The sequence below is a fragment of the Esox lucius genome, chromosome 22, assembly GCF_011004845.1.
Source record: "Esox lucius isolate fEsoLuc1 chromosome 22, fEsoLuc1.pri, whole genome shotgun sequence".
Lineage (NCBI taxonomy): Eukaryota > Metazoa > Chordata > Actinopteri > Esociformes > Esocidae > Esox > Esox lucius.
The window spans coordinates 6,829,929-6,843,042 of NC_047590.1; the positions used below are offsets into that span (position 1 = coordinate 6,829,929).

General features: G+C 45.9%; 1 protein-coding gene across 14 annotated transcripts in view; it reads right to left on the reverse strand.

The window, feature by feature from the left end:
• Positions 1–1,445: 1,445 nt before the first annotated feature.
• baz2ba (bromodomain adjacent to zinc finger domain, 2Ba) overlaps positions 1,446–13,114 on the reverse strand; it is a 65,644-nt gene continuing 53,975 nt past the window's right edge. For 10 of the 14 annotated variants that reach the window (XM_029116826.2, XM_029116827.2, XM_029116819.2 and 7 more), the window contains 10 exons: positions 12,104–13,024; positions 11,656–11,929; positions 10,935–11,090; positions 9,967–10,127; positions 8,770–9,110; positions 8,022–8,157; positions 7,725–7,871; positions 7,142–7,479; positions 5,905–6,048; positions 1,446–2,931 (listed from right to left, as the gene is read on the reverse strand). In XM_029116826.2, the coding sequence (XP_028972659.2) occupies positions 2,775–2,931; positions 5,905–6,048; positions 7,142–7,479; positions 7,725–7,871; positions 8,022–8,157; positions 8,770–9,110; positions 9,967–10,127; positions 10,935–11,090; positions 11,656–11,929; positions 12,104–13,024 (2,775 nt within the window). In that variant the 3' untranslated portion in view covers positions 1,446–2,774. The remainder of the gene's footprint in view (positions 2,932–5,904; positions 6,049–7,141; positions 7,480–7,724; positions 7,872–8,021; positions 8,158–8,769; positions 9,111–9,966; positions 10,128–10,934; positions 11,091–11,655; positions 11,930–12,103; positions 13,025–13,114) is intronic. The other 4 variants (XM_029116828.2, XM_029116824.2, XM_029116830.2 and 1 more) reach the window with 1 other exon arrangement.

Genomic DNA, 13,114 nt, shown 5'->3' on the forward strand with positions numbered 1-13,114 from the left:
CTGTGATATCCGAGGCAACCCTGCGTGATTAAATGTTGCAAAATGCTGGCTCAAAGTTTTTTCTTCAAATCTTAGCTGCTTTCAATTACCGACCTCTACTTTACAACTTATTTACAACAGTTTTTAGTATTTACTAGAGTTGTGGTGTTGTAATGCTGAGGACTTACATATAGGTTTATTATAAATAATTTACTGGAACGTGATCGAACCTGTCGGGCCTACTACCTGTTTTGAAGTATTACAAAAAAATCTTAAAACCACAAAATCTATTGTTCAAATATTATTTTTTATTTTGTTTATGCTGAGAGTGTTCTTCATCACCATAAACATTACTACGGGTGCATACTTAAATATTTACTGAAGTGTTACGATCAAAGAGGAACACGCAGGATTCACTGAACACCATCGTTAGCATGTTGCAACACAGGAAAAATACTTCGGTTTGCGCAAACATGCAATTTGTATTTCTGACCAGCAGATGTCACTGCCGTGCACAGTAATCTAATGAGAAGCTTCTCCGTGTGTTTGACACGAGCCTCAAATAATACAAAACGCATCGGTTGCCCATCACTCGTTTGAGCAATTAGATCATGACAAGTCACTGTGTAGTTACCTTTGTTGATCTGTCTTATTTCTTACAACTACCCAGTGTGGATCATAATTAATGTTTTACAGCTATAGGTAATTGGGCTATAGGTAATTGGGACTATCAACAGTACACTTTAGCCAGTTCACTGATATCTGGTGCACACTTAAAGAGCAATGATATGAACATAAACAATTATCACGTATATTGCTAATTTAAATGTATGTCTGTAGGCCTATAACATTCAAAACAATATGATTCCAGCATTTCTTGCAGTAAAGTTATACACCCAAATATCTTTGTTCTTCTAATCATGATTTGTTCTTTATGTCATGAAACAGCTCTTACATAAATGTACTATAAATGAAGAACTGTGACATTCTTCTACTGTCTTATATTTATGCTATTTAAGAGTCTTGAGACTCTTTATGTGACCTCTCCTCTAATAGCGATACAAAAAACGTGGGTAAACTGACCCCCATCATTCCGCACTCCACTTGTGAATAGTAGCACCATCCTACTAGAACTGAGCAAAAGATGGTTCATGATTTCATGATTCATCTATGCTATGGCAGTATCATAGTAGTACCAGGGTACATATTTATTTTGACAGTTTTACATTGACATTTAAGTAATTCATCATACATTCTTATCCAAAGCAACTTACAGTAGTGAGTGAATACATTCTTGTTTTGTATCATGTAGGTTCATTGAAGTACCTTCACACCTGAAAGCTAAAACCACGGTACATGTATTTCCGGGATAAAGACTGTGTTATGAGTTGAAGGACGCAAGTATTGCATGGTACATTTCATAAGACAGGCTTGGGAGGGTAAAAATAACACACTCAGAGGGAAGCTAGGTTGAAAAACATCCTTTAATAGGTCCGTGCCACACACTAGTGAAAAATAAAGCTTCTACAAAAAGAATGATACTTTTTTTCCCACAATATCTTAAATAAAGTAACTTCAAGTACTCTGACTTGGGTACAAAAACTCTAGCTGCCTCCATTAGGCCACGACACACAGCAAGATTCAAACACAGTGGTTACAAATGGCCTGATGTCCTCTGTAATGTAGCAAGGCAGATGTGGGGAAATGGGAGAGAAAAAAAAAGACTGAAAAAGACTTCAATGTTTTTTTTTTTGTAGTTTTTTTTTTTACCATGAGGATAGGAATGATAACTGTGTCACCGTCAGACTTTGGAGGCTAAGTTGGATTGAAATTATAGAAAAAGATAACAACATAAAAATGGAAAAGGAAAACAAAATATCCCCTACACCCTTGTCGAAGGGCAGGCACTACCAAGATTGAGGATACCACAGTGTTTGCAGAGGATATGTATATATTGTACAAACAATATTTATGATAATGTTCATCACTTTCACTAAAATAGAATAGAATGCTACAATCATTCTAAGGCATAAACAATATCTGATATCTTAAAGAATTTGTACACATCGTTCAAACAAGACTTGAATATTGACATTAATAAACAGTATATACACATGTATCACCAATGTCTGACTGTTTTCTGCAGTTTTTGTAATTAAATGCAGTCGTACAGTTTTACATAATGAATACAGTCCTCTGATGCCGAAAAGCATAGAACAGTGTAAACAGTAAGTTTTTTCTTGGCTTTGTTTCATATTTGTGAAAAAAGAAAAGTAAAACACACAAAACAAAAACCGACATTCCTTTCGATTCAAAGCAGTTGAGCTGATTCTTCCTTTTCATAGAAAATGAAGTGGACCTTTTTTATTTTTTATTTATTGATTCATAAATAATTATTAAAAAAATTAAATACATTCACTATAATACGATTAAATAAAAAAATGGTTATTTACAAGTAGTGGAAAGTATTCTACCGCAGAGAGATCTCGGGTGGTTGATGAAGATGAAGATTCAGTGCAATGATCTTGAATAGGAAATGGTATTGCACTAGGACACCCAGCTGATATTGTGTAGGACTCTTTGGGTGTTTTGATCCCTGTTGTACTGTGTAGCAACACAAGCGTTATAAGTCCGTCGACTCAAGGTGACATTTTGCTTGAACGCCCAAAAGGTTTTCAAAGGTACAGACAGGTCATCTTCTCGTTCCTAACACATGGTGTTTTAAAAAGCAAAATGGAATTTTACTGGAGGTCTGGTTTTAGACGTTGATGGTGACTGGTAAAACAACAGATGTATTAGTTTGTTTGCTTCAAAAGCTCTGTCCATCTCTTGTCAAAGAACTTCCTCATGTTGTGTCCCGCTCGCCCAATGTCTGAATTGTCTTCATTAAACTTTTCACAGTTATCAAACACCAAGTTGACGTCTATGATGAAGGTCTCCAGATTTTGATACCTGAATGAAAAAGCACAGATCATTGTAAGTAAATAAGTAATTCATTTATAATATATCTTGTTTTATTTTCACCAGTGACCCCAGATCCTAGCCTCACGAAACCACCTGATCCTATAGGTTTACATTTTAAACTCTGTGTAGCGAGATTACGTGACTTTGCGGGGCAATTCCGGCCTAGCCCTCATCTCACTTTTTCTTCTCCAAAATAATGATGATGAAACATTTGTGCACAAGCAGTTAACTCTTTGTACACTTTTTATGTAGGCGATCATCTCCCTCCCTCAGCCTCTTCCTTCAAATTTTTTAACTCTTCTAATCTGTCAGCAAATTAATTTACGTGATGTAGCCTACATCTCAGTGTAATAAAAAACTTGTGTATATATACAGTGGGGAGAACAAGTATTTGATACACTGCCGATTTTGCAGGTTTTCCCACTTACAAAGTATGTAGAGGTCTGTAATTTTATCATAGGTACTCTTAAACTGTGAGTGACGGAATCTAAAACAAAAATCCAGAAAATCCCTTTGTATGATTTTTAAGTAATTCATTTGCATTTTATTGCATGATATAAGTATTTAATACATCAGAAAAGCAGAACTTAATATTTGGTACAGAAACCTTTGTTTGCAATTCCAGAGATCATACGTTTCCTGTAGTTCTTGACCAGGTTTGCACACACTGCAGCAGGGATTTTGTCCCACTCCTCAATACAGACCTTCTCCAGATCCTTCAGGTTTCGGGGCTGTCGCTGGGCAATACGGACTTTCAGCTCCCTCCAAAGAATTTCTATTGGGTTCAGGTCTGGAGACTGGCTAGGCCACTCCAGGACCTTGAGATGCTTCTTACGGAGCCACTTCTTAGTTGCCCTAGCTGTGTGTTTCGGGTCGTTGTCATGCTGGAAGACCCAGCCACGACCCATCTTCAATGCTCTTACTGAGGGAAGGAGGTTGTTGGCCAAGATCTCGCGATACATGGCCCCATCCATCCTCCCCTCAATAGTCGTCCTGTCCCCTTTGCAGAAAAGCATCCACAAAGAATGATGTTTCTACCTCCATGCTTCACGGTTGGGATGGTATTCTTGGGGTTGTACTCATCCTTCTTCTTCCTCCAAACACAGCAAGTGGAGTTTAGACTAAAAAGCTCTATTTTTGTCTAATCAGACCACATGACCTTCTCCCATTCCTCCTCTGGATCATCCAGATGGTCATTGGCAAACTTCAGACGGGCCTGGACATGCGCTGGCTTAAGCAGGGGGACCTTGCATGCGGTGCAGGATTTTAATCCATGATGGCGTAGTGTGTTACTAATGGTTTTCTTTGAGACTGTGGTCCCAGCTCTCTTCAGGCCATTGACCAGGTCCTGCCGTGTAGTTCTGGGCTGATCCCTCACCTTCCTCATGATCACTGATTCCCCACGAGATGAGATCTTGCATGGAGCCCCAGACCGAGGGAGATTGACCGTCATCTTGAACTTCTTCTTGTAGGAGTCTTGTAGGACTCTTCTAAAAATTGCGCCAACAGTTGTTGCCTTCTCACCAAGCTGCTTGCCTATTGTCCTGTAGCCCATCCCAGCCTTGTGCAGGTCTACAATTTTATCCCTGATGTCCTTACACAGCTCTCTGGTCTTGGCCATTGTGGAGAGGTTGGAGTCTGTTTGATTGAGTGTGTGGACAGGTGTCTTTTATACAGGTAACAAGTTCAAACAGGTGCAGTTAATACAGGTAATGAGTGGAGAACAGAAAGGCTTCTTAAAGAAAAACTAACAGGTCTGTGAGAGCCGGAATTCTTACTGGTTGGTCGGTGATCAAATACTTATGTATATAATAAAATGCAAATTAATTCTTTAAAAATCATACAATGAGATTTTTCAGGATTTTTGTCCTGTCTCTCACAGTTGAAGTGTACCTATGATAAAAGCTACAGACCTCTAACATGCTTTGTAAGTGGGAAAAGCGGCAGTGTATCAAATATTTGTTCTCCCCACTGTACATATGTACATACATTTGAAATGTGTTCCTTTGAGATTAGGCTCCAACATTCTGTCTGTTATTAAAGACACTATAGAAAGCAGAAGCAGGGCACACTGGGAAAAATCTGTGTTTGAACCACCACAATGTACATTCCCCATGATGTACATTCCCCATGATGTGTTCTCTGGAGGTGTATATCATTACGTGCACTACTGAAAAAGATCAGTCACGTAACCAGAATAAGACTGTTGACTACTACTAGAACAGAGCTTTACGGTAATCCCAGTGCACTTTCACCACCCTGTGAAGTTCATCATAACGCAGCCGAATAAGCTGGGTGCTTTCTACTAATGTGCAGTACGGATGGACTGTTTGTGAACAAACATCTCTTTCTGGTAAACTTTGGAATTCAAATTGATTTGGTGAAATGAGACGCTCATTTGTCACCACTGCTTTGCATGCCTTTTTAGCTTTTTTAGATGTTATCTGCAGATAAACAAAATTATTCACAAAGATGGTGTAACCGCACAGGCAGAAACAATGAAGAGTGAGTAGAGCGCATTATTCTAGTCCATTTTTAAAATCTATATTGGAGATTTGGACATGTTCATGGTTCAGTGGTTTGTAGCCATTTTCAACTGAGCGCCATTTGGGAGCTGAATTAGCAGTTTATTTTGCTGAATGCGATTCTGTTCCCAACAATTACTGAAAACAGTTGTTCAAAAAGAGCCATTCGTTTGCGTACGACCAATAACTAACATTCAGTTTGCCATCAAATCCTGATGAAGCCATAACTAGACCTTGTTAGAAATGTATCAAAAAGCAGCTATGAAAAACAAATATTCACATGCCCAGACACTTTGGGTTCTTTGGTCTGGAGAAACGAAAGATCAGGGAAAAGATGAGGCCACTCGTCATTTTCTTGGCCAGGAGTTTTCTGCTGCATCCACCAATCTCCAATCACTCACAAAAAAATGTAGAACTATAGGAACAGTGAACTCACTGGCTGCTGACAAGTTTCTCTCTGATGGTGGAGAAGTCCATGGGCTTCTTGATGACCTTCCTGTAGCCAGGGACACCTTTGGTGTTGACAGGGTTAAGGAAGGGCCAGGCGTCCTGGTGACGCTCCAACTCAGCTAGAAGGACCCTGCAGAACACATACACACAGGTCACAGACAGGTCACAGACAGGTCACAGACAGGTCACAGACAGGTCACAGACAGGTCACAGACAGGTCACAATGGACACATCAAGTGTTTAGGCATTCAGTGTAGTCTCCAGTAAAGCAGCCTATCGTGTCTGAGTGATGACTACTATACTTTTGACAATTATTTACACAAAGTGGCTCTGAAAATGATTGACCTACTCTTGGACTTCTCCACATTTCATGATGTTACAACATGAAATCCAAATACATTTTAGTAGTAGCTCTTTCCACTGAGCACAAACATTAAAAGCATCCAAAGTAAAAATAAATAAATGTGCAATTTATTTTAAATAAATACAAATTTTAAACAGAAAATAATTGATGGCTTGACCCACTTTCCCATGACACACCAAACATGTAATGATTTGAGCACTCTACCTGCCCAGATCCATGACTAAAGCATGTTATGATGTAGGAGTCTACCTGCCCTGTTCTATGACTAAAGCATTTTATGATGTAGGACTCTACCTGCCCAGATCCATGACTAAAGCATGTTATGATGTAGGACTCTACCTGCCCAGATCCTTGACTAAAGCATGTTATGATGTAGGAGTCTACCTGCCCAGATCCATGACTAAAGCATGTTATGATGTAGGAGTCTACCTGCCCAGATCCATGACTAAAGCATGTTATGATGTAGGAGTCTACCTGCCCTGTTCTATGACTAAAGCATGTTATGAATAGGGCTCTATGATGTTATGATGTAGGAGTCTACCTGCCCAGATCCATGATTAAAGCATGTTCTGATGTAGGAGTCTACCTGCCCTGTTCTATGACTACTAAACCGTGTTATGAATTAGGACTCTACCTGCCCAGATCCATGACTAAAGCATGTTATGATGTAGGACCCAACCTGCCCAGATCCATGACTAAAGCATGTTATGATGTAGGAGTCTACCTGCCCAGATCCATGACTAAAGCATGCTATGATGTAGGACTCTACCTGCCCTGTTCTATGACTAAAGCATGTTATGATGTAGGACTCTACCTGCCCTGGTCCATGACTAAAGCATGTTATGATGTAGGACCCTACCTGCACAAGCCAAGATCTCGGTTGTTGTCTCTGGCTGTCTTTGCTCTCTTCACACACACAGGGCTGTCCTGATTGGGTGACTGGGGTGTGGGCGGGGCTTGAGATGGGGCGGGACTCTCCTCTACTTTCCTCTTCCTGTTGGGGGTTTCCTTTGCTCCGCATTTCTTCGGTGTGCTGCCAGCACTCGGTGGGTTGTCTTCAGGCACGTCCGCGGTCCCGTTACTGTTCCCGGCCTGCTTCCCATTCCTCTTCGCCTCTGCGGTGGTTGGTTTCTTACCGCTTCCTCCCGCTGGGGGTTTGCTCTGAGGCTTCTTGTTCTTGGGAGACGGGCCACTTGCCTGAGTTGGGAGGTCAACACACAGGACGTCATACAGCTGCATAAACGTTCAGTGACATGCAACAATGCAGTCCTTTACATCAGCTTATTGTGTTGATATTTGCAGTAGGTTTTCTACATACATCACACAATGACAACAGGTGTACTTTCACACTGACGCAGTGCGGACATGAAGTATGGGTACATGACGGGTCTACATGGGTACATGAGGGATGCTGTGACAGTGTCTCAGGCAGGTGGGGTCACCTTAGAGATGCAGGCGGGGCAGTACCAGTCCCCCTCTGGGATGGTGGTGATCTTGGGTTTGTGACAGTACGTGTGGCAGCCTTTGTCACAGCCGTCACACAGCAGGAGCAGGTCCTCATTGTCGCCCTTCCTGCAGATCTGACAGTACTGGGGTGATGGTGGGGGGGGAGACAAGTTTCCTCATTTATGTTTTTCAGGAACTACCAGGAACTGCGTTGCCTAGCACCTGCCCTACAGCGTTTGCTTCCCTAACATGTTGAAATGCAGTACCGGGCATCTTATGTCGCTCCAACTCACCACTTTCATTATGGACCTCTCCCAGGCGATGGACTTCTGGAGCTGCTGCAGACACATGGCCAGCTGGGCGGCACTTCGGACCTCACCCAGGGCCTTCCTCCACACCTTCATCCCATGGGCCACTTCCTCCTCACCCCTGTGGGAGGCAACACACACGCACACATCACGGGGAGGGACTCATACTCGTGGCCGTGCACACACACACACACACACACACACACATACATACATAAACACACTCACTAGAACTAGATAAATCTGCAGCTGTGCAGACAGACAAAAGTAAGAGAATGAGTAAGGAAGAGTGAGTGAGGAGGAGGCAGACAGGCTGACAGACAGACAGGCTGACCGACAGACAGGCTGACAGACAGACAGGTCTATATGACATACTGCCATGGAGGCGTGACATGCAGACACAGGAAGAGGAGGAAGACTGGGTGGAAGATGATGTCATGGTTACCGCAAAAACACCATGCAGGAATACCGGAGAACGAAACGGAAAAATCCCAACGGGGAAAAAAAGCAAAACCAAAAATACGTGAAAAACAACCAGCATGATGAGAATTATCCGCAAACCAGTAGACTATAAAATGCCCCCCACCACACCCCCTGCGAAAAAGACGGCAAAACAAGATGGACACAAGGGACAGTGACAGCTGCAGGCAGCGAAGGTGGATGCCTTTCTCTTTGTAACATAAGAGGGAAAAAAAGCACACAGAAGTGTTTGGTTTAATGCTGGATGACCTACCCTTCCCTGTCAGCACTAGAGGATGGAGCAGGGGCGGGGACAGTGACCGTACCGGTACCGCCCACATTATCCAGCCTGATCTGAATGGTGGTTCCTAAGGGGCTCCTCAGGTACCTTCTCTCAATGTTCCTCTCCAGGTCCGCCAGGCGCGTCACCGCTATGTCCAGGGGGTTGTCCACGTGGCGCAGCGCGCCGCCCGGCTTGTGGTCCGCCCGGTCCTCCGGGTGGTCCTTGGGGTCCTTGTCGCCGCCGCCCGTCCCCGGCTGGTGTTTGGGGAAGGGCTTGTGCTCGTGGTACACCAGGTCCTCCCGCTCCGATTGGGGCTCGGGATACATCCAGCCCTGCACACGGAGGAATGCTGGGTAATGTAGTGTTTCAACACGTACAGTGGTACTCCCCATGAAGCATTACATGAGACAAAACCCTAGAACCCTAGAAACCCTAGGGTTTCGGAAACATCCTGGGGCCCACGGACATCTTGTGATTATGTTGCAGCCCTGAACTAGCTCATCTAAATATAGTAGCCAAGAGCTTTTATCTTGAAATACTGCATTAACCGATATGCTTGTTGATCAGCATGCAGGGTAACGTGTATCCTGTTTTATAGTTCTGTGATCAATCAGTTGTCACCAAATTATTTTGGGAAATTGTCATAGTATTGAAATCTGAAATCCTCGACCTGGAAGCGCAAATAATTGGATGCGTTTGTAGAGTTCAGGGTCACAGGCCAAACTATTTAAGACTGGTCAAACTCTAAATTCTACCTATACATTCTAACACTACATTCTAACACTACATTCTAACGCTACATTCTAACACTACATTCTAACGCTACATTCTAACGCTACATTCTAACGCTACATTCTAACGCTACATTCTAACGCTACATTCTAACACTACATTCTAACACTACATTCTAACGCTACATTCTAACGCTACATTCTAACGCTACATTCTAACACTACATTCTAACGCTACATTCTAACGCTACATTCTAACGCTACATTCTAACACTACATTCTAACGCTACATTCTAACACTACATTCTAACGCTACATTCTAACGCTACATTCTAACGCTACATTCTAACGCTACATTCTAACACTACATTCACTGTAAAGGGCAGGCGGAGTGTCTGGTCCCTAGTAACTATATTAAAGTGAAGCTTCCCATCATAGACACAGACCAAGCACTCACCTTGACCTGAAGGCTGGCAGTGGTCACCTTCCTCTCCAGCTCCTCCACCTGCTGCAGCACGGCGATGTCCATCTCCATGGCCTGCTCCTCCACACACCAGCCCCGCACCGACTCCACACTCACCTGGCTCTCCTCCAGCTCGCACAGCTCGATCATGGCCACTGCACAACACAGAGGACCACAGGACACAGGAGTTACACCAGTCGTACCTCACACACGCTACACTCACACACCTCACACGCCTCAGTCATACTTCACACGCTATACTCACACACCTCACACGCCTCAGACATACCTCACACGCTGCACTAATAAACCTCACATGCCTCAGTCATACCTCACACGCTACATTAATACACCTCACGCGCGTCAGTTGTACCTCACACACCTCACACGCCTCCGTCATACCTCACACACGCTCCACTCACTCACCTCACAAGCCTCAGTCATACCTCACACACGCTACACTAATACACCTCACACACCTCAGTCATACCTCACACGCTACACTCACACACCTCACACGACTCAGTCATAACTCACACACACTACAGTCACACACCTCCCATGCACTATAGTCTCTTACATACACGCTACAGACACACACCACACGTTACACACACACCCGCACAGCCCTGCCCTGGTTAATACAGAACCATAGCCACAAGGACAAAACACGGATAAACAATTCAGTGTGCAGACGCAGTGTTCAACATGTCTTTCTGAAAGTCAGCACTGCCAGCAGGAGCTCTGCGGAGTTTGACTCCCGCTAACCAAAGCTACCCCATTCATTCACATCACTGGTATCTACTGACTAAGTCTACTCAGCCGAGGCCATGCAGATGTGTAACAACTGAGCGAGTGGCCCACTAATGACAGACGGGCAGCTGGACCCCCTGACTGAGCGAGTGGCTGACAGACAGACCTACACATGGACTGGCTTTGTCTGTGCCTGAATCAGTACTCACCGTCCCTGTATTTGGTGCAGACCTGTGGAATGAGCTCCATGTACTTCTGCATCTGTTTATGCAGGACCTTCTCCCTGATGCCTCGGCAGTGGAGAGACTTCACCAGGGAGCGCAGCTCTTCGATGTCCACCACCCGCCACCAGCCTGACAGCATCTCTACACACACACACACACACACACACGGCACATAAAGAAATGTTACGGAAACATAACTCAAAAGGGATACCTTTGGGATTCTTGTCAGTAAGGTCCTTTATCTAGTTCCCCAGAGTCAGATTAGCCTGTGGTCTCTGTGTCTGGTTTGAATGAAGAACGAGTTCGTTTTCACGAGGCAATGCTAAGTGGCATAAGAACGCTAGAAAACCCTATAAACTTGCAATCTGGGGAGGTAGAGAACGAGATTTAATGCCAACATCCGGACGTACCCTATTGAGACTCGCCCTTATGCCCACTGGAATTGACCTAAAGTGTTAGGAGTCAAAGTTTCTGATTCAGAAGACTAAAAAGCACAGTTGAAGGCGTAAGGCAGCTAAGCTCTTGCTTGGCCGTTGGTTGGGAAAAACAGTAAAACTCTGTCAGTGCATTTTCCATGAACACTGAATAAACTGAGAACAAACACAATGTTTGGGAACGACTGAGGTTAACTGAATGAGCAGATACCTCATGACTCATCGCTTTCACACACAGACACACACACACACACACACACACAGGCACGTACCCTCAGGGATGGGCCGCGGCGTGGGGTGGTCCGAATGCTTGGGCACTTCCATCGCGGCGGGAGATGGCACCATGTACGAGGGCTTCTCGCCGGGGGGTACCGGCGACTCGCTTTTGCTGGAGACACTGGGCGGTGCGGTGCCCTCCGGGGCGCCCAGGGCAGCGTGGCAGGCCAGCGGACTCCGGCAGAAGGGCAGCTGGCTGGGGCTCATCATCCCATTGGGCCAACTGCCGCAGAACCCCGGGAGGCCCAGCAACGACCCGCCAGCTTTAGCCTACGGCATGGGGAGATACACACAACGTCCTGATTGGATAATTGGATATTGGTCTTACCCCGTTTTATTAAGGGGTGGCAATTATTAGGATGTCATTCAGTGTTTCTATTGAGATTCCCCCAGTGTGTTTGTCTGTTGGTCAGTCAGCTGGTCAGTGGGGGGGGGCGTACTGACCTGCAGGGCGGACAGGGGGTAGCTGCTGAGGCCTGCTGATTGGAGGGGGCTGGGTGAAGCCGACGCCGCGGAGGGGGTGAGGGGCAGCGCGGGGGAGGCCGGAGGAGACCTGGGCCGCGTGAGGCCAGAGGGAAGCAACGGCGAGGACTGGAGAGGCCCGGGGGAGGTGATCAGGGAGGTGTCGTCACATGGGGAGCGGGGGAGCAGGCTGAACCAGTGACCGCTCCGCTCCGTCAGGACCCTGAGGAGCTGGTCACTGGGGAGGTACTGGTGCTGTGGAGGTGCAGTGCAGGAGGTCTTCCCGGGGCTGCAGAGCTGAGGCAGGGGGCTCACGACCGATGAGGAGGGGGGCGAGGCGGTGGGGGTGGCAGGTTTCGCTGCTGCACAAGGGCTTGTGGGTAAGGCCGTCTGGCAAGCACCGTGGGTTGGGAAGGATGGCGCCGTCGTCATTGTTGTCGTGGTGACGGAGTGCGGCGGCGGTGTGGGGCTGTGTTTGGGGTGGGGCTCTTCCTCGGCTTTCGGGGTGTCCTTGGGGACCTCCTTAGCAACATCGATGAGCGTGCTCAGTTTGGACAGAGAGCCCGGCTGCTGGAGGAACAGATTGGGAGAACCTTTCTCCCCCTTCGCTTCAGCTGACCCCGCCTTGGCGCAGGCGCTCCTCTTCTCGTAGACCAAACCAAGATTCTCCTTCTGCACCTCCTCCTCCTGCAGCTCCTCCTTAACGAGCTCCTCCATGGCAGCCGCTCTCCTCCTCTCCTTCTCCCGCTCCTCTGCGCTCTCGCCGCTCTCCATAGCCTCGACGAAGACCCCCCCGCAGTGGGGCAGCACCCAGTAGCGGCGGCGGAAGCGGTCCTGGCCGTACATCATGGAGCGCAGGGAGTGGGACGCCTCAAACAGCTTCCTCCTCACCTGCTGCTGTTGCTGCGGAAAACCAACGGAGACCAATGGAGGCGTTAAGAACGGACCTGTAACGTGTCACTGTCCGGCGTCCGATCTGTCGGAGCTCAGCGA